Raw genomic sequence first — 27,655 nt, forward strand, 5'->3', positions numbered from 1 at the left:
TTTTCCTGTGCCCCAGACAAAACATGAAAGTCACCACTCAACTAACTACACACACACACACACACACACACACACAGTGTCAAAGCCAGTGACAAAGGAGGGATGTCATTGAAAAAGCTGACTTCAACCATGTTTGAACTTTATCAAACATTATCATTTCATTCCCATGATGGAGTGATGAGGATTAAATGTACTGACGAGGGAATGGAGACATGTGACCATGACACCTACAGGGACTGTCATGACAAATACAGGGACTGTCACTCTGTTACTCTGCAGCTGTAACAGTGTCCACACCTTCTTGGAAGACGTTCCTCAAGATTTTGAAGTGTTTCTATGTGAATTTGTGTCCATTCACTCTGTAGAGCACATGTGTGAAACTGGTGGCCCTCCAATGGATTACATGTGGCCCCCCCGGCCCGCCCACCACTGTGCGAGGTGATTGAATAGAGACAGAATATAAGACTAAATGTATTTGCTGGCAATATTTTTATAACAGTAATAAGACATTTGGTTGTAATCATTGCTTTATTAAATGTATTACACTCAACATGAAATCACATATATTTAAGCTGTTTTAATCCCAATTCCTCGTCATTATTTGCTAAATTCTCTGTTTCTGTGCATCATAAATATGTTTTTATTGTGAATCATTTTATATCAAAACAAACAATTTTAATGCAATTCTGTCTAATATCATAATGAATATCTTATATTGACCATCAGCTATAAATAGTTATTTTTTCCACTTTTTTTCATATTTGTACATATGTATATTTTAGATATTGCAGTTTTCCAACAGAAAAGACCAACACTGAGATAAAATGGCAAATATACAGTATCTTCTTCAGAGAATTTAGAATTTAAGTCCAATTGAAACGTGTGATAAATCAGAAATGTTCCAGCAGTGGTTCTGAAGACCTAAAGGTCATGGGAGATGTTTTGTCTTCAAAAACATTTGCTGAATTTTAGAAACCTTTATGTCAAGATTTGTGTTTTAAATAACAGCATAACATGAATGTTTTTGTTTTTAAACTAACTGATCTAAAGTCACACACTTCACATGAGTGTGTGTGTGTGTGTGTGTGTGTGTGCACATACACCACAGATGCAGGCACAAATAGAAACCTATAAATGCTTTGATCAAAAAGCAGATTTGTTCCATACAGGGAGTTGTTTATTGAGCACACTTAGCATAGCTTTCTGCTAATCACATCTGTGTAACTCTGTCCCACTGAGCCACTGATTTTATTTCCGTTTAACCACCAGCTTCTCATCTTCCACAAGAAAGAGGAGTGTGCAGTGAAGTTCCCGGCCACGGGCCATGAAACTGAAGAAGAATAATTCCATCACATCCACTAATGACATCAGTGTACTGAATGAAAGCACTCTGGGAAATTGGCTTGAGACAAGATGGCAGATAATGTTCATCAGAGCCAGGAGACAAAGTCACATTCAAATTCAAAACAACCAACAGACTAACTTAGTGTTGTGAATACAGATGCTGAAGCAAAGGGAGGAAAAACAGCCCAATATGAATGTATGGGTTGAAAGGATGACGGTGCGTTTGCACAAAATGCAACACAAGCTGAGACATCTCATCACAGATGTCAGTCGTCAGTCTCATCACAGATGTCAGTCTCATCACAGATGTCAGTCGTCAGTCTCATCACAGATGTCAGTCGTCAGTCTCATCGCAGATGTCAGTCGTCAGTCTCATCGCAGATGTCATCATGTAGACAACGAATATGCTACTGTAGGAAAACCATGATGTCATAGTCTCTCCTCTGTTTGGCACTTTTCCGTCAAACGACTTTCAATGAAAAGTAACTAAAGTCGGTGTGAAGAGACGCCAGCGATCAGTGGAACACGTGAAATCACCTTTGGAACGATGCTACTCGTTAGATTTGTCGCGAGTTGCTTAATAAAAAAAATCACTTTACCATCAACGAAGCTAACATTAGCATTAGCACCAGGCAGGTGATCACTAAAGTGAGAGATACTCACAGATTCTGAAAGTTAAGCTGAGTGAGAGAAACAAATAATCTCTTGTTGATTCAGACAATTCTTTAATGGTGCATATGAACATGGATGAGAGGGTTAGGGTTGATCTGTTTTATAAAAGTATATATACAGTATATCCTGTTGTTTGAACACTAAGTGATGACAACACGTCGTCCAATGAGCTTCATATACAGTCCACAGGACAGAGTCTTAGATTTCAGAGCGCAGGTTGGGATATCTCTTCAGGAGGGCGTTGGCTTGTTTGGGCGGCAGACGGCCTCCCTCAAAGCTCGTCTGATCACTTTTATTCCTGGCAGCCGCCTGTGGACGAGGAAGAGGAATGGTTGAGTTAAGTACAGCAGAGGCTGCGAGTTCATTTGGCAGCACAATGAGCTGATGAATGATGAGGCGAGGGAGGGAGGGGGTGAGAGAGGCTCACTTTTGTTTTAATTAAAGCATTATAATAACTCACAACCACAGGCCCCGTTTCCATGGAAATTGCATCAAAAGATTGATATTAATGATGTCAGTAATGGGTTAGTATAAATCATTATTCAATTCATTCATGGATTTCTTAATGAATCACCAACTCTTTTGATAATCGATGATTTTCTCTGAAGTTCTCGGACTTTTCAGCTTGTTAAAGTGAGAGATGAGAGCTGTGCTCTGTGCTCATGACAGACTGCTGCACGACGTTACCTGGATCTTCACGAGATCAGGAGCTGGAGTTCATTTTCAGCTGTCTAGACATGTTACTAAAGCAGATGAGAGAAGCTCCTGAGGGGGAGAAATGCTGTCCATCCCCCCCAGGAAACTGTTGGAATGTGTTATACATCAGCCTGACCTATGACCCTCTATAACCTGCAGTCTGTGACACAGCCAGCTCAGACTACTAACTAACTAGAAACTAACAATTAAATGATTATTTCATTGCAGTTTGGTCCATAAAATGTAAGAAAATGTTGAAAACTAAATCATCATCAGTATTTAAACCAAAAACTGATTTTGTTTTCAAATGTTTTGTTTTATTCTCCACTGAAATGAGTTAATGAAGTACCAAAATAGTAAATAGTTAGCATTTAGTTTAATAAATAAAACCCAATAAAAATGTCTTTCAAAAGGCCAAAACCTGCCAAATGTTAAGATACTTTATAAGGGTTCTTAAGATAAAGCACTCAAAGAAAAAGCTTTGTGAGGTCACAGAAACTTTTCAGCATCATAATCAAATCTTATCTTGCAGAGATGTGATGAAGAAAATAAAAAAAGCTGCTTCCTGTGAGTTGAATGATTTCATTAAAATGTCAAACACGCCTCCTGATTTCAGCTACTGTTCTGGTTTCTTTGCTGATTATTCTGCATGTTTGAGATCATCATTTGGATGTTTGGTCAACACGGATCAACCTTTCCTGACATTTTATGGAGCAAACGATAAGGAGATGAATGAAGAAAACCATGGAGAGACGTGTGGATGATGACAGTAGCTGCTGTTTCCCTGTGTGAACGAACATACCTGTGCCTCCTGAACACACGTGTAGAAGCTGCTGATCTCATTCGAGCACAGAGCGTCCACAAAGTTCTGCTGCTTCCAACAGGCCATCAGGACGGACATCTCTGTGATACATGTGGCCTCTGTGGAGACAGACAACATCATCATCATCATCATCATCATTATTATTGTTGTTAATATTATTATTATTATTATTATTATTATTATTATTATTAAGTCATATATTAATAGTGCACAGCTTTGAGGGGCTGTACACACTCACACAGTGGATAGAAAAAGGTTATTGGAAACGTTTCTTCTGTAAAAGGTTGGAGGGCCTCTCTTGTTGAGGAAACACAGCCTTGTGTGGCTTTTCCTGATGCTCGAAGTCTAATACAACCTCAGTTTTAGAGCTTATTATTATTTTCATAATCGATGAATCTGTCAATCATTTTCTCAATGAATCGTTTAGTCCATAAAATGAGAAAAACTTATGCGATAAGATGAATGCAGTGAGTTAAAGGTGACATAGAATGCTTGTGTCACACATATATGTTAGTTATGGAGGTCTACTTACAGATATTAACTTGTTTTCATGGTTAAAAACCTCCTAATCGCTGCAAACAAGCCGATCGAAATATCTCCTCACTGACGCTCTCGTCAGCCTCGCTGTTTAAGACCAAAACCACACCCCCAGGATGTGGACTGTGTTGTGATTGGCCAGACAACGAGAGCTTTCCCACTGTCCTGTGATTGGCCAGGTACCTGGAAGTGACGTAATAGATAGGCCAGCTCTCAGATACACAGCTCCCCCTCTGGCACGGTGGATGCTCTGCATCTCAGCAGCTACAACGAGAGTAGTTCTTCTTCTTCTGCGGTTGAATGTACGCAACCGGATGTGCCCGGACTAGTGCCCGCACCAGGAGGCGCTAAGGTGGTGAGGATTTCTGATGACATCATCAACAAACGGAAGTTCCGTTCTGCTATGCAGAGCCCAGGAAAACAATAAAACACTATTTTCTCAGCGGTGGCTGAACTGTTTGTTCTGAAACTTTAGGGTTTCATAAACGAGGTAATGACGCAGATACACACACACACACACACACAAACGCAGCGTTAATTGGAGCTTCCGGTCTATGTCGTTCGTGTGTGTGTGTGTGTGTGTGTGTGTGTGTGAAGAAAACACATGCGTGGCCTGGATTCGTACCTCCTTTCTTGGGTTTCCGGTTGGCTACAGCATCTTTCAGAACCAGAGGTCTGTTCGGTTTCAGCGTGGGTTTCCCGTTCTTTCTGCTCAGCAGCCGGCTGACCTTCTCCTGGAAGAGGACGCCTCCCTGCGCCGCCGACATGGCTTCTCCTGCGCCCGCGTCTCCTCCTCAATGTCGGTCTGAGCGCAGCAGAGAGAGATGAGGGAGGAAGAACCGGGAGATAAACACAGAGAGGACGAGAGAGGACGAGAGAGGACAGACCCGCGGTGTCGGTACCTCAGCACGGCGAGTAAGCACGACAGCACGGCGCCATGTTTCGCCGTAAGACCAAATTCAATGTCGTAAACAGTGTGGGCAGATCTCGCGAGAGAAAACAAGCAACCGGGATTATGAAAAAAAAACAAACCTTCAGTCCAATGACCACTAGAGGGACTGACACCAACTGTGAACGTTTATAAAACATTTGCAAATAATATCAATTTTAGACTGTTGTACCAAGTACACTATATACACAATAAACCTTTGATCATTTAACGTTGCACACTCATAAATATCATCCTGAATGCACACATTTTTAATTGTTTTTCAGGACTTTAAACCAATATGTCATAAAATAGAACCAAACTCTGATTTTCCCTCTTTCAGTTGAAATAAATCTCTGCCAGCACATTCAGACAAGTGTCACAAACCGTATAACAGGGCCGGCTGCAGAAGATCCCAATTTCAAATAATTACAACACAGAAACAGAAGAAATTAAAGACAAATGACAATAAAGTGGTTTCTCCCACACCTACTCCACCACGGATTGGCTAGTACTCACTGCAGTCACTTGTGTGTATGGGGAAAGTAAATCCAAGTAAATGTTCTTTACTTTGTAAACCACTCACTCTCCTTCACCAAAGTCCACATTATGGTCTACTGCTGCCTCATTTTCTAAGTTTTTCAACACCAAAGTCACAAAGTTCACTTTCCTATTGGAAAAGGCTGTCTCAAGGTACACGAAACAAACATATTCTTAACATATTGTTCTGCAAACAGATGCAGATTATCGAAGGCGAGTCTTTTTTCAGGCAGCCGCTCAAAAAAAATGAATAAAATGATTGGATAAGAGCAGATGTCACAGATGTCACATGATGTTAGTGTTGCATACCAGTGACAATGTAGGTAAGGAATGGCTGCACACATTTTCCTGTGGCTACATGACATTCAAGGAAAATGCAGAGCAAGCCCTGACAGCAGCCTGTGTCTCAGGGAATGTTCAGGGTCAGCGTGGATTACATTTGAGCTCATGTCAAATGAGATTATGTGGTTTTAGAACATCATGTGCAGACCAGCATTTTTTAATGATATTTATTTTATCAAGCCCACGCACATACAAATAAAGTTATTGAAGACTGAAGAATTCTGTCATTTCCCCACAAGCAAACATTTCTTCCACCTTTTTTTTTAAAGAAGCACTTCACTGTGTTAAATAAGATGTGTTCTCATAGTCGTTCACTCTCCTGCACCAAAGTCCATTAAGAAAATCTTTGTTTTTAGTTCCCAGAGACACAGGAGCTGCTGGTCTACTGCAGACTCTGAAAAAAGTCATATTTGAACATACTGGTGGAGGCAGCAGTGGATCATCTCCTGTGTGAGCCTTTGTTAAGCAGCTCTAATCAAGAATCAAGAAGTTTTTATTGTCATTATGAGGACATAATGACATTTTTGCAGAGACTCCCGGCTTGAGGTACACAATAAAATAGCAAAAATAACGAAAATAACGAAGGACTTGACATTTAAATAGACATTTAAATAAGACACAACAAGAGACTTAACACTTAATGAGACACAACAAAATGTAAGACCCAACAAAATATAAAAGTACAGTGTGTAAAACTACAAAGTCCAGTTTAGTGCAATGTAATCTGTTTTTCCTGCTGTTTTCACTTAAAGTGAACGTGCCTGGTTCCAGCACTGTTGTCTGTAAAGGTACAGTGTGTAACATTTAGTGTAAAAGTTGCACCTAAATATCCCTCAGCTCACACTTCACAGTATGTTGTAGAACCTATGTAACATTTAGCTAGCATCAAATCTCAAAAGATGTTGTTTGTCCATTGTGAGCTATTGCAGTTCTTGAAGTGGTCTGGTACTGTCCAACACTGGCACATTTTAATTTGACTATTTACCATACCTGCAGTTTTATTTGGCAAACCTCACAAAATGCTGTTTATCTGTCCAATTCATTATTATAAGCCGTTCTCACAAGAGTCTAGTGTGTGTTTCATGTTTATGTTCGTTGACACTTACAGGCCGACAGAGGCGAAGGATGAAGTCTGCCATCTCTGACTGCCTCGTTTGTTTTTTGGTTTATTATTAAAGAACAATGTGGTGAAGCCGAAAGATCAACATTATATAAATGTTCACTAACGTTTAGTGATATTCGTGGACTTCCTGCCACATTCTTGTCCTGGAGGACAATATAATAACAGGACACCAAATAAAATGGACTGTGTGCTTAAAGTTTAAAATCACTGAAGGAAAGATGATCTAAATCAGAGGTGCCAAACTGGCGGCTCATGGGCCGTGTGCAGTCCTGCAACCTATTACATGCGGTCTACCACTAAATCACATCATAGTAAGAACACGGCCCCCAAAAGAATATACACGGTATAATACTAAATATATTTGCCATTGTTACAGCAGTAATAATAGGATATTTGGTTGTAATTATCACATATGTATATAAATAAATTAATTACAGTTGTCTACAATAGTTTAATTACTTTTATTTCTGTTTCTGGTATAATTAGATATTTTAGCGTCATAAATATGACCAGACTAGATGCTCATTGGCCCATTTGAATTTGACACCTCTGATGTCTGCAAAATGTCAAACACAAGTCCAGTTTTTAATGAGTTTAATATAGACCTGAATATTTAAATACATACACGTTGTGAACATTAGTAACATTTTATGGTATCTTCATTTGCTGAAGATTTTTATAATTAGTTTCATGATTTAGTGAAACCAACAGATATACATGCCACATACGGATAAGGGGAGTACTGGCACTTTCATCCCCACTAAATTCCTGGGAAATGAAAACCAATCCTACACTCAGGTGTTTTTTTGTTTTTAAAAACCCCATAACAGTTTGATCTTCAATTTCTGTACATTTAAAAAATATCTAAAAATTGCACTCTTGAAAAAATGTCATCGCGTTGTCTTCACAGGCGTTAACAGTAACCTACAGCTCCACCTGGAAAATCCTGACAGCCATGAAGAGCAGAAAACAACACGTGAATGAGTTATCAAACAGTCAGATGTCTTTCACAGGAAGAATATATTTATATATTGTGCATATAACAGATAAATGAACAATTAACACAGAGACACAAGATTAAACCTGGCAAAATGCACTTCATTTCACGAGCATTTGAGGCTTTTGCTCTTTTAGAAATTCAAACATTAACTCCCATCATCGTCGTCATGCCTTCCACTGTAAGGCAAGTGACAAAGAGAATGAAAAGCACAAGGTTTTAAGATGCAGAATCACAAAAAGTGCACAAAAAGAGAGTCAGAAAAGAGTCAACTAAAGGTTTACACACACAAGTATTTACAGAATGAATGACAGAATTCACAATGGCTATGAATGTGTTTGTGTTTCATCAGTCAAGTCTTTTGACTGGTTCTGTGTGTGTTTCACACTTTGACTTTGGCAGCAGGCAGAGTGGATTTGTCCAAGTCATCAAAGTATGGATGAGTCATGGCCGCCCGTGCCGAGATCCTTTTCGGAGGATTGTAGATCAGCATTTTCTGCAGAAGAGAAATGAAACGAGTCAAGTCATGTCTTCAGGAGACACTGGTGTTACTGGAGCTGCTAATAACAAAGTCATGATGGTAACCATCATCATTATTTTCTTGATTTATCTCAATTTGGTCACAAACTCTGACTTCTATGTTATAAAAGGGAAAATATAAAGAGAAGATAACATAATCCGTTATTTCATCCCACATGGGGACATTTACAGCTGTGTTACAGCTGCCAACAATCAATTAAAGACAATTTAATATGTGCAAGAAACAAAAACATTACGAATGACAACAGCACACACACACACAATACCCTATAAATACTTGTTTACATTTAACATGGTGTAGTGCACAGTTTAAAGTCATTAGTAGGGATGCATGGTATCAGTCAATGTTACATTTTAAATCTAATATCAGTGAATACTAGATTTAAAATGTATTATCCAGGGATCCCACATGTTGGTTGACAACAAATTGAAGAACTTTAACGGGATAGTTCCAATTTTTCCTGATAGTGTGTTTTATAGACATATTGTGTTTTTTGAACAGTACGACAGCCAATCAGAGGCAAAGACCCGCCCTAGCTCGGTCTCTTATTGGTTTAGACCAGACCTGGGCATTTTACAGCCCGCCTTTTGGCATCCCTGTCCGGCCCACGGTATGTCTGTCATAAACACAGATGAACAAGTATTTATGCTGCGCATGCAATACAACTGTGTTGCTTTTATTTTGAAAAGCCTGACGTATGGACGCATGTATCTGCGTCTGTCTGCACAGTGACAGGTGATGCTAGCCAGTTAACCCCGGCCCCCCACTGTAGATCAGTTAAAACTACTCAATTATCCTAAAAACATGGGTTCGATGAATGGCGAGCTGCATAAACCCTGCTGCTGTTCAGTGACTGCCAGACGGAGTGTGTGCTCCGGAGATGTCTGACAAAAATCAAGCTGAACAGTGTCGAACTGTAGATTAAAAAAAGAATTAACAATCCTAAAAACGGTTCAATCTGCAAAAATTAGCAGGGAAATGTGTGAAATCTCAATCTTTAACTGAGGGGTATTTAGTGACAGCACTGCTGATCGCTTCACAGACCCTTTAGTCCCGAGTCTGTGCTCCAGTCATGGAGGAAATGCTGAACAAATACAAATACATGACTTGGATACAGAGAAGCACACAGTACCTGGTACCAGGCAGCTAGTGGAAAGCTAACCATGCCATGCTGAGGAGGTGGAAACACGCCTGTTAGAGCCATAGCTACCTGAAGGCCACAGTAGGTGGTGCTCTGCACTGTGCAGGAAGGTGTTAAATAGAGCAACAGGTAATTACTCAGCAGGTGTGCTGCTGACTGGGGAAGCAGACAGTTTTTTGACCGCCGCCGCTGTCCGTTTTGATTAATAAATGTTGGGGATTGCATACGACGCTCATGTGTGTAATTCATTCATTGGACCCGGAAGACGACGCTTCAACTACTACGAGTACCAGTACAGCAGCCCCCTCAAGTGGCTTAGGTTCGTTTTGTTGTTTTACTTTAAGAACAAGTCACTATAACGCCAATAGTTTACAATGTTTCAGCGGTTGTTCTTACCCCCAGCAGGTCAAGGCCATTCTTGTCGAGGTTTTTCACCACGGATGACAGGTTGCCGGCCTTCCATTTAGGGAATGTGTTTTTGTAGTCTGGTAGGCTCTCAACCTCTGGCCACACATCATTGTTTGGGGTTCCCAGAGTCCTGCAAGAAAGAAACAAACAAACAAATGCAGGTATTTAAAGACGTTCAGAAACAGTGGTTCCACAACAAGAATACCAGGAGCTGAATCCAGAGAAACCAGGGACTAATGCCATGTTTCCATCATGGTACAGTACAGTTTGTGCCTGGTACCTTTAATTGGTAGGCAGGGTGTGGGCTGTGCATGACACATATCACAACGTACTGGTACAATGACAAAACAGTCTGTTTGGTTTGTCTCAAGATGTCAAGTTTAGTATGAGAATAGACCATGGGAGTGGAAACACTGGTTGCAAGGGAGGGATGTTTTTTCTGTCACCCATCCAGCTGACAGTAACAGTGGTTCCACTATTGTTGTCTAGTCACAACAGCGCGTGGTTAGTTTGCTACTATTCCTAATGTTACCGCAAAAACACACCAGGGTTCTAGCTACACGTCACCATAATGGATTGAAATCCTGCAGTGCCTGCATGATCCCCCTGCTCAAAGAAGGCACATGTGCAGGCACATCTGAGGTTTTCCAAAGGACACCTGAATGACTCAGAGAACGTGATGCGGTCAGATGAGACCAACATTGAGCTCTTTGGCTTGACTCGCCTTGCTTGGAGGCAGAGAAATGCTGAATATGACCCACAAGAACACCATCCCCACTGTCAAACATGGAGGTGGACACGTTATGCTTTGGGGCCTTTCTCTGCTTCACTGCATTGAGGGACAGATGAATGGGGCCATGTGCCATAGAATCTTGGGTGAGAACCTCCTGGACTTAGTAAGAAAACTAAAGATGGGTCGTGGATGATCTCCAGCATGACATTGACCCAAATCATATGGCCAAGGCAACAAAGGAGAGACTCAAGAAGAAGCACATTAAGGTCCTGGAGTGGCCTTGCCAGTCTCCAGACCTTAACCTGATAGGTCTGTGGCAGGAGCATTTGGAGAGCATCTGTAAAGAGGAGTGGACCAAAATCCCCCCTGAGATGTGCACAAACGTGGTGACCAACTACAAGAAACATCTGCCCTCTGTGCTTACTAACAAGAGTTTCTTCACGAGTACCAAGTCACGTTTTGTTTGAGGATCAAATACTTATTTCATCGTTAAAATAAACATAATAAAATGATGGACTGTTCATGGTGTGAGGTGTACCTGAAAATCCTGAAGAGCTGGTCGATCTCCGAATCTCCATGGAACAGTGGCTTCTTAGTGGCAAGTTCAGCAAAGATGGTTCCTGTGCTCCAAACGTCAACAGGGGTTGAATACCGAGGTGAACCCAGCAAAACCTCTGGAGCCCGGTACCACAGGGTGACAACCTGAGAACACACAAAGATTAGGTGGGACATTTCAGAGGTTTCCTGTTTCTGATGACATTGATCCAACGTCTCATGAAGCCCAGTGGTGTGTGTGTGTGTGAGAGAAGAGTCTCACCTCGTGGGTGTAAACCCTGACAGGAACACCAAAAGCCCGAGCGAGACCAAAGTCTGCCAGTTTAATGGCCCCCTGGTTGTCAATCAGGAGGTTCTGGGGTTTCAAGTCGCGGTGGAGGATACGACGACAGTGGCAGAAATATAGCCCCTCTAAGATCTGGTACAGGTAGCTCTGAAAGGGACATGAAGGGTGATGTTAACGGCTGGAAAAAAGAAGAACAGCACATTCATCTGAGCAGTATTTGTTTTAAACTTGAGAGCACCTTCATAAGATCTGTTCACGTCACTGATGACACTTTCACCCTTTAAACTTTACTGCCCAATTAAAATAAATTAATTTACCAACTGATTGTCTTAGCTATCCTTCAAAATCATAAAATCATACAAGCTAGCCATTACTATTCAAAGTCTCAGTTAATACTGCCTGATGCATTTATTGAAATTATGTGGTTTTTCTTTATTTTGCTGTGGTGATTCTACTTTTGCTTAATTCAGCAAACACGACGCCCGTGTTGAGCAAGTAACTTTTTTGTAGTCACATGTGTGGGTATATTTAACTAGTTGCACATGTCTACTCACACTGTCAAGCCCTGGTTTAATGTTGGCAATTAATTAATTAACATTTTTCTGTCAATTATTTTCTAGCATGATCGAGTTTAGTAGATAAAATACCAGAATATTGTAGAAAAACTGTCTATTTGTTTCCCCAAACTTCAAAATCTTTCTGGTATATGGTTTTATTTAAAAAAAAGGCAAGTAATCAATTTACAGATGAATTATTGTACATAGCCCATGTGCAGGTTGTGGATTTTTACAACTTATGTTCATATTTTAGGTCATAATACTCCAGAATTAAGTAGTCCATTTTTAAAACCAAATCCATCTACTTCATATTAACCAGAATGAGTTTAATCAACACAAATGCATTGTTACCTTGACCAACATAGGATCCATGAACTGGTCAGAGGAAAATGAATCCAGGCACTTCTTCAGGTCCATGGACAAGAACTCAAAGATGAGGTAGAGACGAGACTCCTGCATCAGGACGTCTAGGAGTCTGCCGTGTGAATGAAAATTAAAAAAAATAAATCAGTGACGTAGAGATCCTGTAAAAAAACCACATCACTTCTGACATTGTAAAAAGTTGCTGTGTTTAAAATAAGGTTTTACATAAATTACAATTACATATTTGCAAAACAAAGAAAAAGTGATAGGAGAAGCCCTGCACATAGAGGCGCTGTATGAAAGTGAATGGCAAGACTGTTGTGTAAAGCAGCTTAGAGTGGTCATCACAACTAGGGTACAGTACAGGCAATATAAATAGTGACAATTTACCATCTCAGCTAGCTACCAAAATAAAGGCAGTAGTGTAGGAGCAGGTACAGTGAGTCACGACTGAACGGGAGACCACAGCTATAAAAAGGTGCTGAGTTTTTATATCAACACCATGTCTAAGGAGGCGGTGAGCTAGTTAAGGGCTGAACAACTTTGAATAAATATCTAATTGTGATTATTTTGACAGGAATTGCGATTGTGATACGATTCGCAATATCAGAGGGAATGACAATGTTTACATCACTCTCATTTGAAAAACACTTAAAATGATTACGGCGTAGAGGAAAGTAGAGATAAACTATTTTCAGTTTGAAAGCATAAAGTATTTAGACACTGTGCAAGGACACACAAAGCTTTCAGAGTTGTAGGATCACTGTGGATCCCACATTATGTGACATGCTTTCCGGTGAGCTGAAAGTTGTAACAGTTAAGAGTTCTCTCTCCATACTCTAGCATCTGAAGTTACATATATCAGTCAAATACATGGTGATGTGTTAATAGCAGTTCATAGCCTGTACACTGGCTGGCATTGTAACACTGCATAAAGGTGAACGTGTAGTGTATTATGTCTGTCGTTTGAATAGGAAGGGCAAACCGGTTTCTAACCACTGAGGCGCTAACTGGAAGTGTCTTTTGTTTAGAGTGTTTTGGAGCAAGTAAGGAACATTAAATACTAATTTGAATCAATCAAGGCTAGGGCTGAACAATGAATCAAAATTTCCATAAAATCACAAGAGGCACATAATTTATTTAAGCCAAAATGCATATCAGAATACAATTTTTAGATTAAATATTGCCCTGACCAACAAATCATATTCGACAGAAAACGGCCATTCCCTCTAATAACGCAAATCATACTGCAATCACAACCAGTCGAAATAATGGTAGATAGATATTTATTCAAACTTTACTCAGCCCTATTAAGGCTTTGTCTTTTGGGCCAAACAATTAGCAAAAGAGCCTCAACCTAATGAGCAGGCAAGGCAGCTGAGTAGCTAGTAATGGATCATACATGAAAAACGGTAACAGTTAAATTATGCATGAAACCTTGTTTAAATCTGTCCTTTTCATGTCTATAGGTTGACTGCACAACTTTTATTGTAGTAGTGTTGTTTGTGATGAGTCAAGCTTTTCCATGCATTTGTCCTTCGGTCTGATGAACTTTACTCTTACAAAGAGCGAGGACCACAATTATCTTCTCCAGTTTTCTTCCAGTCCAAAAACATGCAATAAGGGGATTAGGTATATTGGACACTGTGAGTGTGAATGGTTATTCGTCTATATGTGGCTACGCAATGGACTGGCGAACTGTCCAGGGTGTACCTGCCTATGTCAGCTGAGATTGGCACAGCGCCGCCCGCGACCCTCATGTGGAGGATAAAGCGGTAGAAAATGGATGGTCTCGCCATTAGATTTTTGACCCTTACTCTAACCGTCAATTAGGTGTTTCATCCATAATATGCAGAAAACTGACTAAGATAACGATTAGCGTTTCTCAAACATCAAAATGAAGACATCCTAAAATGTTTTGTCGACAAACCAAAAGATATTAAGCATACTCTCACCAGAAGATATTTACATTTGAGTTGCTGAGAACCTTTTTTTATTTTTATTTTATTATAATATTCAGACAGATAATAAAATAAACACATTTTGCTTTTAGTAGTTTGTCTTAAATACAGGACCACTTTACCACATTTGCAATTACAAGTACACAAAGTGTGATCTGGATTCTTACTATGTTCTAACAGGTAAAATACACCAAATCATTATTATGGACTTATCTTGCCTAGTGTTCTCTAAGTTGGACTGTGGCAGCCAAACACTGTCTAAATTGTCCACCACAGTTTCATAACTAACTAAAACTTGAACATCATTCTGTGGCACAATCTTTACAGAGGTAGCATACCGTACAACGTTGGGATGCTTGAGCTCTTGTAGGAGGGAGATCTCTCGGACCGCAGTGCTGGGAACGCCCTCTTCTTCACTCTCCAGACGGATCTTCTTCATGGCCACAACCTGACCTGTGGCCTTGTGTCTGCCCTTGTACACCACACCATAGGTACCTGCACAAACAAGTTACCAGTGTGATCCCGATAATATGATTGAACATTTAGCCCTGGCATTGTTAAATTAGCATTGTTGCAGAAAACATGTCAAAAGTAACTGTACTGCCACGAAGGCTACACATAAATTTAGCAACCAAACGTTTCATAATTTAATGCATCCTTAAGTTGCAATTATACAGTATATAGCACCAAGTGCAAGGCTACACAATGAATCAAAAAAACTAGATTAGTGAATGCTAAAGAAGACGACAAACAAAAAAAAGGTAAAAGGGACTAAAAGCACAATAATAATAATGATAATAATAATAATAATAATAACAGTTAAAACATACAATAAAAAGCAAAGATTTAGGTTTAAAAAATTGATAAAAAGGACCAGGATAAGGGCAGATAGTTAAAAAAAAATTAGGACAAGGGTCACAAGAACACCATACAGCAACATGATGACAGTGCTACAGGAATTCCACTGGTCAAAAAAATATTGTGTTTTGTTTGCCAGACTAAAATAAAAATGCAATTGTTTTCGTGAAAATCACAGTTAAGATGCAACAAATAAAGAATCACACCACATCAATCATCTTCCAATCTGTTAAAACACTCACAATACATTTCTTTTACCATATCATTCCAAGTATAAGTCTATGCAACAATCTTATGACAAATCGAACACACTTAAAACCAACCTTCTCCGATTTTCTCTATTTTCAAGTAATCGTCCATTATTGCCTGAAAGATCAAATAAAAACAATTATTAGTAGGAGTTCCATTTTGAAACATATACTCAGTTAAGGTGGTGACATGGAGTTTGAGAGACCATCTTACTTCCAGTAATGTAACCTAACACGCAGCGCTGGCGTGAATGGTTGACGTAACTTGTGCAAATACAACGTTTGAAGTTGTACCATCGTGTGATTAACAGCTCATCCATTCTCGGACAAGCTCTATAACATGTCAGTCTACGGCTTTCATGAAGTCACCGATTCACACTAGAAGCGCATTCGTGCTGTGGTTTACTAATAAATATAATAATAACAATAATAATAATAATAATATTCATATTTTGCCAGCGCTGTTTATATAGCTACAGTTACGTTTGCCGTTTTCTTCATGATGAGCTAGCATGTTAAGGTCAAGAACGTTAGCTTAACTAGCACCAAACCCTGAATTTATTTCTGTTTAGTTTGTGACATGTAATTCACGGATTATTCGTGCCCATGTCTTTATCTAACTTGTCAGCAAGTTAAGTTCCAGTCCATATGACGGCTAAATCGAGTTTTCTTTACCTGACAGTGCGCGGCTTGCTGCAACGGGTGGCCTCTGTATACTCAGGGTGGACTGCCGTTGGAATGCTCACGAGCGGTTTTGAATAAGCCGCAGCGCTACAGCGCTTAGAAACTGACCAATGAGCTTAGCTGCTGTGCTTTTAAAACGCACCAATCAGCAAAGACAACGCCGTCACGTGACCAGAGCGGGAGATAACGCGCCGACGTAGGCTGTGTGTCCCATTGCCCCGAGTGTCGTCTTTCAGGCAGGAAAGGAAACAACTACTCTACTGTATTCTGCTGCTGGATTATTCTTTTGAAGATCTGAGATGTTAATTGTGTTTTGACCATGAAAGGATTTGAAAGTGAACAGTAGAATCTTGACTTTAATTCAACCAGGACTGGAGTCATGTGCTTGTAAGCGGTCTAATGTACTTGAAACTGCTGAATGAGCTTCTCCCTTTCCCTGTAGGTGTCACTACAGTGGATCACCTGCTTTTTCAATGATCCACATACAGATATCCATCCTAATGCAACCATACCATTCATCCACAGTATGTGAATGAGTGAATGGCAAAAAACTGTAGCATAAAGCAGCATTGTGTGGTCATCCCGACCAGAAAAGCTCTACATAAATACACCAGCGCCTGACCTGTCAGGATTCAACCCGGCAACCCTTACCACTCCTACAGTAAAGTGCATCATAATAAAATGTGTATTGATTAGAGCTGAAACAATTAATCGATTATTAAATGAATCAATAACTATTTTGATAATCGATTAATCGTTTTGAAGCTTCTTTCATGATTAAAACAAGATTTCCGATTGTTTAAGCTTCTTAAATGTAAATATTTTCTTAATTTATTTGCTCTAGATAACAAAGAAATCATTAAAAGTGAATTATCTTGGTTTGTAAGACATTTAAGAACATCATCTTTTCCAGGTTTGACGAACACCGATCAACATTTTTAAAGTTTCTGATGTTTTATGGACCAAATGATTAATCAAGAAAATAATCGACAGATGAATCAATTACGAAAATAATTGTTAGTTGCAGCTCTAGTAATGAAGACACAAGGAGAGTGTTGACTTAAGTTGTGTAGCTGAATTCCACTTGGAATTCCATTTATTCACTTTTAACATGTACATGTTAGTTACAACCACAGACTCTTAAATGAATGGCACAATATAGTAGTTCTGTACATCGGTGATTACAAGACCAATAATAATAATAATAATAACAACATAAGACATTTTTACAGCTTAAAACCATAAGATAGCTAAAAGGTGTTTCGATTCCTCACATCGGCTGCAGTGACACCAGCCCTCATTCTTCCCAAACTCATAAATAAATAAATAAAACTTCATGAAAACACAGAAAGATTCAAGTGCTGCAAGACACAAAATATACACATAAGAGTCCGAAGCCTCCGTGTCATTGAATCAAACTGTTGCACAACACTTAAAGGACAGGCTTTCAGGGGATTCTTCCGTTGAGACGCTTCTCAACAAATTCTATTACAAGTGCCTTCATCCAGAAGGAGCTGTGCGTCCTACAGTGCACGAGATAACACGTGGGTTTATGTTGTAGCTAAGTTGGTCTGAGGGCACAGGCTGGGAAATATAGTATAGTTGTTTTAGAACTTTTTGAGTCTTTTAACTGAGCTCTTAAATCTCCACACTACAAATAAAAATAATGACTTTCAACAGAGGCTCTTGCTCATAGGAACCTTACCTGAAACGTGTGTCTGAGAACCAAAATAACCAAATAAAATGCTGTTAGCTATAACAAAACAAAAGGCCCTTCAATGTTATTTCCTTCCTGATTTTGGAGGTACAGTACATGAGTATTTTTCCTGGGGTACCTTTGACGTACGGGGTTTTTCTACTGTGTTCACATCTGTCCATGTTTGTTAACGTGGTTGAACTGGACTTGTTTATACGTGTAAAAGTCAAATAAAAGCTGATAGTGAGACTATCCTGCATGTTAAGACTCTGTGAGAGAACATTGTTGTTGCCATGTATCTCCACATTGAATTGATAGTGACTCAGCAGACTAAACTAGAACGCTCAAAGCCTTCATCCCTCGTCACATGAAGCACAAGAACAACTGTGTATTTCTACAGCCTCACTAGATGTGGGGTTTAAAGTATACGTGCAAATATAAAATGCATTTAAAGTATAATTATGACTTAGTAGATATGTTTACCTTTACTGAATGACATGTTCTGGTGCACTGCCATTGACGCTGTTTTGTTTTCCATGTATGACACTATAATAGCAGGACGTCCAGACCTCGGGTCGTCTTTAGCGCGTCCCCTCTTGAATCGGAGCGTTGTCCACTAATGTTTCATTGCTCTGACGTTACTGTTATGAAGGTTTCATATGTTACATGTCTGGTTGTACTGGTGACATCAGGAATGATAGTCTGACATGTATCCTCCACTGCGATGACGAGCGCATGTACTGCATGTCACAGCTGAAGCTTTAGTTTGAAAACCCCGACCTTATGCTGCCATGAAGGGCAAATGCCAGCATAAGGTCGGATTATCCCTCCGAGGACTAGGATTATTTACAGCAAATTTAACAACTGGTCAGTCTTTGAGATACTTTGGGCCAAATGACTGACTAGACAGTGAAACTAAGAAAAACCTAAATGTAAACTAACCCCAATATTAAAATTCACCATGTAAATTCAATGACAACTCAAAGCAATACACTACATTTATCAATCTTAAAAACTTCAAATATAACACCAGTCTCCATCTGCCCCGTGATCAGATCGTGATTTCTAATGATCTGACATGGACTCAGGTTTTTACAGCAGAGTCTTCACACATGTTGTGGGTCTGGGTCCAGCAAAAGACTTGTGGGGCAAACATGTGCTCAGTGTCCCCAGACGTCCCACATGACAATATGAAGATCCCACAGTCAGCAGTCTGTGATGGATGGTGACATGAAACAGGAAGTGACGCTGATGCTCAGGTTGGAGAAAGTGACAGTGTCTTCTCTCATTGTCTTTATTCACCACCCCTCTTGTTTGTCTCTGCTCCACTCATCTGTCCATCTGTCGCCCGTGGTCCCTGTCCCTCTCTCTGGTCAGAGGTCAGCCATCGTGGACTCTCAGCAGCCTCTACTTGTGCTCTGCAGCTCATTAAAGGTGAGACGATGTGGAGAAACACAGCTTCAGGGTGTAGGGGTTAGACCCATCTGAAAACACACACACACACACACACACACACACACACACACATTTAGGCTGGGTGATACGGCTTATAAATAATATCTGGATATTTTAGGTATAGATATATAGGAGCTATATATGAATATAAAGCTGCACACAGGTTGTTTTCTTCTCTTTTCTGTAAATACACTCTAACATAAAACATCTACTGTTTATATGGATACATGATATATGGATGATTCAAATGCAATCATGTGCATGTCACTTTAGTGTTGCAGCTGGTGAATGTGGGTGTGAGTGGAACTACTTCTTATAAAATGTTTAATCTAATCTGTAGTGATACGTCGTCCTTAAATGATCTGAATCTGCAGAATAACGGCAATTAGTAAATATAGAGGAGAAATAAGAACAGTATTTATGAACTCTTGAATAAATGCATGGTTTCACTTATATAAAGTGGTAAAAAGTAGCCAGTGTTGTGTAAGGAATGATCCATCAACATGATAAATCTTCTTTAAGTTTATACGAATGCCAATACATCTATGTATTATTATTATATTCTCTATGTAAAATGTTATTTTAGGACTGTTGGTGAATATTTTTATATGTTACAGTAATCCTACGTTTCCTTAAATAAGGAACACCTAAATCAAGTTTTAAATGACTGGATGTTTTCATAATCCAGTATGTTCTATATCAGATCATTTGTGTTCAAACACAGCTTTGAAATAAAAGCAGTGTATTTAAAAAAAAAAAAAAGTCAAATTCCCTCTGAAATACACTTATCATTACCATTGATGTCAGATAATAAAAATTAATGTTTCATGAAGAATATTTAGAAAGAAAGAAATTCACTATAAATATGGTCAAATTCTGCTTTAACACAATTCATCTTCATCAGTTACGTAGTCTAACATGTTTGTTTGTTAAATTTCCTTCACTCTCAGATTAAAACAGGTTTATTTTACATGCACGGCTTTTCTCCAGGTTTCCTCGCAGAAGATTAAACTGAACACTCCTGTGTGAATGTGAGAGTGAATGTGAGAGTGAATGTGAGAGGGAATGTGAGAGTGACTGTGAGAGTGAATGTGAGAGTGAATGTGAGAGTGACTGTGAGAGTGAATGTGAGTGACTGTGACTGTGAGTGAATGTGAATGTGAGAGTGACTGTGTGGAGTGAATGTGAGAGTGAATGTGAGAGTGACTGTGAGAGTGACTGTGAGTGAATGTGAGAGTGACTGTGAGAGTGAATGTGAGAGTGACTGTGAGGAGTGTGAGAGGTGAATGTGAGTGACTGTGAGTGAATGTGAGAGTGAATGTGAGAGTGAGGTGAGAGTGACTGTGAGTGAATGTGAGGTGTGAGTGACTGTGAGGTGAATGTGAGAGTGAATGTGAGGTGACAGTGAATGTGTGAGAGTGAATGTGAGAGTGACTGTGAGAGTGAAGTGAGAGTGAATGTGAGAGTGAATGTGAGAGTGAATGTGAGAGTGAATGTGAGAGTGAATGGTGGTTTCTCTGTCTCTGTATGTTGGCCCTGAGGCGGACTGGAGACCTGTCCACGGTCCTGTATGTCAGCTGGGACTGGACTTCATGGACGTGGACATTTAACACACGAGTGATGTCACAGACAGACTTACTGGGTATCCTGATCTGGTAGTGATTGAGAACAGTAAGAACCTCCACAGCCTCCGTCTTATTGTCAAACTCCAACAAGCCAGAGATGGTCTTAGAGGAGGCTGAAAGAAAAGTGAGTAAAAATAGCTCACACAGGGAGGCTCGCTTCTAGATCCATCTGTTCACACAGAGACTGGCTAACAACAACAGCACCAAACATTTATTCATTAACAGTGCTGAACAACCTTATATGTTTAAGTTCTACTCACGTTTGGCATCAAACATCTTGAATTTGACAAAGCCCGGCACATCATGCTCTTTACACAGCTGCAAACACACAGTCATTGAAACCATAAACATGCCGCTGTAGGACACGAGACATAAGACCTGGCAACCCAGTGAGCACTGAATGACCTCCAAAATCTCAGGTGCTATTTTACTGACCACAAGCACCCTCTGAGGGACCGGTTCATGTTGTTGAAACAATCTCAATGCTGCCTGTAACCCTAATTGCCCCCCAGGGATAATAAACATACACAGGAATCATTGTCAACAGGAGGAAGCTCCTGCAGCTAAAACATAGTCCTAATGTGCAGAATTCAAGCAGCTACAGTATATGAAATCACTGAGTTACTGCTGAGTTTGAAAGAGGGACTGACGTGAAACCACTGTGACATTCAGTGCTCTCCATGGTGCTTTGTTTGTGTCGTCTGTGGGAAAGGAGTTTATCGTGGTTTACGTGGCTTACCCTTAGTAAATGGTCCTGTGATATGCAGGGAGGAACATTGTAATAGTGCAGCACTGCAGACGGAGGCTGGATGATGTTCTTGGACACCTGTCCGGCGCTGCTGAAGCGATTGTTCCTGGTCATGGCAAAGTCTTTATAGCTGCTGCTGCCGTCTTCTAACTCAAACACCTGACTGGGGATCACTGCGTGCTGTTTAGACACACTGCACACAACACAACACAACACAACACAACACAACACAACACTTATGTTAGACTTGAACAAATACAGTTTAACAAACATACACAAGTGTTTGCCTTATTACACAACTGTGTACTAAGATTTTATTTATCTTGACCTCTCCATAATCAAATTGATGAAACAAATGACACTATAACTTGATAATAGAATTGTTGTAATAACATTATCAGTACAATATATGCTGATATTGGCTGTATTATTACAAAAATAACATGTATTATTGGATATCGGCAAACAAGCTAAGATCAGACTAATGACTGAAACAGGAGCCTGAATCGACTGCTACCTCCTTGACTTCTACGCTGACGCCCTTTCCATCTTTATTATCTTGAATTATATTTTAATAGAAGAATTCCGTCTAGTGTCCGCTCCACGCTCAGTTCCTCTGGGAGCCTGAGGGTTCTGCGCAGTATCTTAGCTGCGCTTTTTAGGGTGAACCCTAACCCTGGACAGAGATCTCAGATGTGGTTCCTGGATTCTGTTCCTATCACCACTGGGACCACAGCTGCCTTTACTCCCCACATCTTTTCCAGCTCCTCTCTGAGCCCTTGGTGTTTCTCAAGCCTCTTGTGTTCCTTCTTCTCGACGTTGCTGTCACATCTATCACTACCGCTTTTTCTGCTGCTTATTGACAACCATCTTGATCCTGGCTAACAATAGCAATCACGATCACAAGACATCTGAGATAATAAAGCATATACTGTGTGTGTACACGTGCTCCTCACCAGACGTTGAGTCTCTTGCCAAACACCTTGATGCTGTTGAGATGTGTGATGGCTCTGTCCACAGCATACTCATCTCCCATCTCAACCAGTGCTGTACCTGGAACACTCTTCATGAACTTCACCTGTGTGTACACACACACACACATTACAACGGCTGTATTTGTAATGACACCTGAGGCTAATTTGAACATTCTACACAATTTAACTCTGTGATCATACCCCACAGATATCATAGTATCCCACAATGTATTGTATTAGGCAGTGTACAACCAATACAGACGTCCTTTTCTGCACTTGTACTAACTGAGAAAGAGAAGACAGCGAGAGAGAACAGGTGTATTTATGTAATGTGGAGGTTTCGCCAGGAGGTGGCATATTCTGACAATGATGGATCTACTGTGCAGTGGCCATTTGTAGAAAAAACTGAATCGAATCCAAATCAAAGTCAAAGTCAAACTAAACTTAATCAGAAGACCACTACTGCACCAAAAGAAACATCATGTTCAATGCAGGTTATATTACAATGTTGTGTGTTCTTTATTGTCTAGAAGCAAACAAACAAAAGAACAAAGGAATCCTGTCTCCTTCTCTCACTGTGGTAAAACCAGGTGCATTCTGGTTGTGATATAAATAAGACATGATGACATGACCACGGTATTGGTGGCGGTTATCGGTATACATCAAAATGTTCTGACTGACTGATGCACTAATGACATTGAAAAAGAAATCATTTAATTTATATTTAAATACACATTACAATGAATCATAATCCAAAACCTTAACAAAACACTGCAAAATAGACATTACATACAGTGAAAAAAAATATGAAATTTGTGCAAAATAAACATTAAACACAGTTTAAAAAGAATGTGTAATGTTAATAATAATCACACTTGGGATGCTATCAGCGAGGCTACACACACACACACACACCTACCTTCTCAATGTTGCCATAAAGACAGAAGAGGTTGAAAATACGTGTGCAGTTCATCTTGGACGGATGGAGGCCGCTCACCATAGCAACAGAGCTAGGGGCGTGGCCAGAGTATGAAGAGGACGACTGGGGCAGAGGGTAGGAGACCATGTCAGGAACATCCACTGATGACAGCTTATACCTGCTGTTGCCAGGCAGAGGCAGCAGGGGGCAGGGTGCACCTGTGGAGGCAGATACATTCCCTTTTAATGTCATGAGCTCAGCGATATAAGATATTCATTAGGATATTAGACAGAATTGCAAAGTAAAAGTGCTTGTTTTGATATAAAATGATTCACAATAAAAACATATTTATGATGCACAAAAACAGAGAATTAAATAGAAAATGTAGCAAATAATGACGAGGATAATTGTGATTAAAACAGCTTAAATATATGTCATTCCATGTTGAGTGTAATACATTTAATAAAGCAATGATTACAACTGAATGTCTTATTACTATTATAAAAATATTGCCGGCAAATACATTTAGTCTTACATTCTGTCTCTATTCCATCACCTCGCACAGTGGTGGGCGGGCCGTATGTAATCGATTGGAGGGCCACATGTGGCCCCCGGGCCACCAGTGTGACAGATGTGTGTTATGCGACTAGCTTGGCTCATTGATGACATTACCAGGGCTTTGGTTTCGCGGTGTAGGTATGACATTGTCTGTGACGGGAGCTTACAGCGCGGTTTCAGTGTCTTCAGCAGGCGACAAACCCGGTGTTCTCTTCCCTTGTCAGAGTTGGCAGCGGTTAGTTCATTCTTGGCCGGGCTGGGGCTGCTGTCCCTTTGGCAGCCGCTAACATTGACGTTAGCCTCTCCAGGTGAAAACGGCTAATGTGGTTTCTTAAGTTAGTGGTAATCCCGGTATGTAAGTGGTATTTTAATCACCTTTCCTCAGCCATGTCGCACAACGAATGAGGTGACGTCACTCAGATGAGACGCATTTACCGTAGTTACTGTGAACCGTGGGAAACGGTAGATAATAGAGACCAGAGAGTGGGTTGAAACGGAGCACGACTTGAACCGGCGTGCCCCTAAAATCAACAAGATACGTTAGTAGGCGATAATCGATTATGGTATGTCACTGCATCCATGCATTGTCGTACAAACGATTCATTTCTACACCCCTACTGTCCAGACTGGATCACAACCTTTATTTACCAATTTACCTATTTATTTACCACTAGTCTGTCATGACAATTTATTTTCTTTTTTCTTTTTTTGTTCCAAGAATTTCATCTGAATCTCATTTGAAAGAGAAATGCAGTCTGGCGTTAACCAGGCGAGAAGACACTGGATTTTGTCCCTTCATTTTAACAGTGAAGTGACCCTAGGAGGTGACTATGTGACGCAGCATGTCATGATCACATGCAAGTGCTACTCTGAGGACTGTATTAGAGTATGTGCGTGTTGTTGTGAGGCAGCTTAAAGACAGAGTAATCACAAGTATCAAAGGATCGGTTTCCAGGAGAAGTTATACCTGCTGCTGAACCATTACATGAGAGGGGCATTCTACACCTCACCAAAGTGAATGTCTGTGTGTGTGTGTGTGTGTGCGTAGGAGAGTGTCCATTTTCACGTCTGAGGTATGGACACTGTAGATTAAGTAGCAGCATTGTGTGAGGGAGCTGATTCAGTTACCACTTTAATTCTAAGTGCGCGTAGGTGTCTCAGTCTTACCATAGCCATTCTCACTGTAGGATGACGGGTGTTCTCCTAAGATGGCTTGTCTCTGCCTTCCCTTGCCACGGTCTGAAACACACATACACACAATAAACGTTTTAGAGTGGAATACTTTACTACTACAGAACACTAATCAGAACAAGGCAGCCTCCGTGCGTACGTTCTCATGCAGTTAGGTTGAGCCACAACTTCCCCAGTTGATTAAACTACTGTCCTTGTTTCAGAATACAAGCCCTACCGGGAAATCAATTTATTAGATGAAATATGTTCAACTCTGCTTGTCAAAAAATCCTATTCTTCTCCTTTCAGCTTCCACAGCATCCATCTCATCCTATCCCTCGTGTCCTCTTCTGTTACCTCCTAACACACCTTCCCCCTCTCCTCCTCCTTTGAGTTCGGCCGACAGCAGCATAGTTTCCACTGGCATCCTGTTGGTCGACAATACCAGTGGCGGTCGTTGTTAACCTGGGCCTTGTCCAATTAGTTATGGCAATGTTATTTTCAATGATCCACATATTGATTTGGCAAAGGTTTCAGTCCAGGTGGCCTTCCTGACACAACCCTCCCCCTTTATTTGGGCTCCTTTATCGAAGGGGATGAGAACTACAGTGGGTATGACCCACTGCTTCAAGGCTGCTGAGAGCTGCGAGGGTGAGAAGCATGGGAGTGGTTACAGGAAACACTGTGGTGAGATTGCTGGAAATGTAAAATCATAGGAATTTGGTTTGTTATTGAAAGTGAAACCGTAAAAGTAAGGGCATAAGTATGTGTAAGATGGCACATGGACACAGTGGCCGTGCTAGGGTTCAGTGAGTGTTTGGAGTTTGTTGCCCATTCCATTTATCTCATGTTTTAACTCTATAGACAGGGGCAGCTACAAAACACCATGGCCATGCACGCCAAAGGAATTGCTGAGGTCTGGATTGATTGGGCCACATTATGCTAGTGATCCTTCACTTATGCTGTTAGATTGTTGGTCTGTGGATGTTGAGGTCAACACAACATCAGAGGCAGCTGATCACTACTATAAAACCCACGTGTCTCTCCTTGCCTTACTGATACCTTCATGTGCTTAGTCTTTTGATTTGCAATTCATTTAGTTACCAGAACCTTTTTTTTTTCTATTACTTTCATTTATTAAACATGTTCTTTATTTTGGTCCCTAAACCAGACCATGTCTGACCATGTCTGGCTGTGTATTTTTATTTTACAGTATTTATCTACTGGACCTATCCTTAGTAAGTGTGTGTTTCCTGATTTATTTTAAACCCAACACCATGTGTTTCCAGTAGTTGTGTTACTTCCTGTCTTTGCTTCCCTGTGCTCCCACTTCTCTTAGACAGTTCCTTTATTCACATCCTCAGTATGACATTATGCTTGTCACATCTATCTTGTGATGTGCAGCTCTGCATGATTCAGATCCTACATCGCTCACCAGACTGAAACTCTTGAAACTAAAGCAGAACACTATAAAGGCAGCCTTTTAATTAAAAGAGGCACCAATCAAGACCTGCATCCAAATCTGTCTTTAGTCCGCCTCTCAGCCACAGGCCTGCTATCCACCAGCTAACCATCCTGTTGGCTTAGCTAGCCTTCAGCCAGTTAAACATCAACCACTGCTTTTGAATATTACTAACACTGGATCCATATTCTCCAGGCCTGTTTGAATTGGCTGTCAGTCTTTAGACCCAGATCTGAAGGATGTTGTACAGTCTTCTTTCAGAGGAATTTGAAAATGCTTTTTCTTGTAGAGGCTCTATGAGAAGACGAGGACATCATGGCTATCATCATTGCCACTGGAAGGCACAGGTGACCAATCTTCAGCCCCAGGTTCCAAGCAGTCCCTCCAAGGTCCGGTGTTTCTGAAGCCAGTTTAAGGCTCTGCTTCAGCTTCCCAGGTGCCTATCTATTGGTCAGTCCCAGGAAACCAGAAGCAGCCCATGCCTGAGGTCCAGCTTCCCATCTATCAGCACAAGCCCCAGCCTTAGATTTTAAAGCTACTCATTGCCACAGAGCCTTAACTCCCCAATTACTCAACTCTGCTGCTGCTTAATGGAAGACTCGAGCTGAAACTAGACTTCGAAATGGTCACCCTGACGCCTGCTCAGCAACCAGTCAGCAACCACGCTGACTCCTTATCATGATTTACTGTCAGCAGTCCTTGGAAACTAGA

General features: G+C 40.5%; 3 protein-coding genes across 3 annotated transcripts in view; all 3 read right to left on the reverse strand.

The window, feature by feature from the left end:
* Positions 1-2,052: 2,052 nt before the first annotated feature.
* On the reverse strand, positions 2,053-5,045 carry chchd1 (coiled-coil-helix-coiled-coil-helix domain containing 1). The gene is made up of 3 exons (XM_044045139.1): positions 4,698-5,045; positions 3,515-3,633; positions 2,053-2,325 (listed from the first exon to the last, which is right to left on the reverse strand). The coding sequence occupies exons 1-3, from the start codon at positions 4,837-4,839 to the stop codon at positions 2,215-2,217; spliced, it is 372 nt and encodes a 123-aa protein (XP_043901074.1). The 5' UTR covers positions 4,840-5,045; the 3' UTR covers positions 2,053-2,214.
* A 2,961-nt stretch (positions 5,046-8,006) lies between these two features.
* Positions 8,007-16,394, reverse strand: cdk1 (cyclin-dependent kinase 1). Its single transcript, XM_044046530.1, has 8 exons — positions 16,329-16,394; positions 15,729-15,771; positions 14,886-15,042; positions 12,575-12,698; positions 11,643-11,813; positions 11,364-11,527; positions 10,081-10,222; positions 8,007-8,498 (listed from the first exon to the last, which is right to left on the reverse strand). The coding sequence occupies exons 2-8, from the start codon at positions 15,763-15,765 to the stop codon at positions 8,385-8,387; spliced, it is 909 nt and encodes a 302-aa protein (XP_043902465.1). The 5' UTR covers positions 15,766-15,771; positions 16,329-16,394; the 3' UTR covers positions 8,007-8,384.
* Positions 16,395-17,397: 1,003 nt separating this feature from the next.
* Positions 17,398-27,655, reverse strand: part of LOC122781685 (heterogeneous nuclear ribonucleoprotein L-like) — a 31,823-nt gene continuing 21,565 nt past the window's right edge. Inside the window, exons 8-14 of the mRNA XM_044045631.1 lie at positions 25,480-25,551; positions 23,755-23,972; positions 22,818-22,939; positions 21,853-22,054; positions 21,374-21,431; positions 21,128-21,226; positions 17,398-19,517 (exon numbers count right to left, since the gene is read on the reverse strand). Coding sequence (XP_043901566.1) covers positions 19,462-19,517; positions 21,128-21,226; positions 21,374-21,431; positions 21,853-22,054; positions 22,818-22,939; positions 23,755-23,972; positions 25,480-25,551 — 827 coding nt within the window. The 3' untranslated portion in view covers positions 17,398-19,461. The remainder of the gene's footprint in view (positions 19,518-21,127; positions 21,227-21,373; positions 21,432-21,852; positions 22,055-22,817; positions 22,940-23,754; positions 23,973-25,479; positions 25,552-27,655) is intronic.

This window comes from Solea senegalensis, linkage group LG15 (genome assembly GCF_019176455.1).
Source record: "Solea senegalensis isolate Sse05_10M linkage group LG15, IFAPA_SoseM_1, whole genome shotgun sequence".
Classification (NCBI taxonomy): domain Eukaryota; kingdom Metazoa; phylum Chordata; class Actinopteri; order Pleuronectiformes; family Soleidae; genus Solea; species Solea senegalensis.

Bases quoted from the DNA above. Each gene is read 5' to 3' on its own strand.
- cdk1 (XM_044046530.1), bottom strand. From the start codon at position 15,765: ATGGACGATTACTTGAAAATAGAGAAAATCGGAGAAG. The intron at 10,223-11,363 runs GTACACCTCACA...TCTTTCTTGCAG, and splicing joins CAGCTCTTCAGGATTTTCAG to GACTCTGGGAACCCCAAACA. The intron at 8,499-10,080 runs GTAAGAACAACC...TCTCTTCTGCAG, and splicing joins ATGGCCTTGACCTGCTGGGG to AAAATGCTGATCTACAATCC.
- chchd1 (XM_044045139.1), bottom strand. From the start codon at position 4,839: ATGTCGGCGGCGCAGGGAGGCGTCCTCTTCCAGGAGAAGGTCAGCCGG. The intron at 3,634-4,697 runs GTACGAATCCAG...CTGTCTCCACAG, and splicing joins CCGGAAACCCAAGAAAGGAG to AGGCCACATGTATCACAGAG. The intron at 2,326-3,514 runs GTATGTTCGTTC...CCTCGTCCACAG, and splicing joins CGTGTGTTCAGGAGGCACAG to GCGGCTGCCAGGAATAAAAG.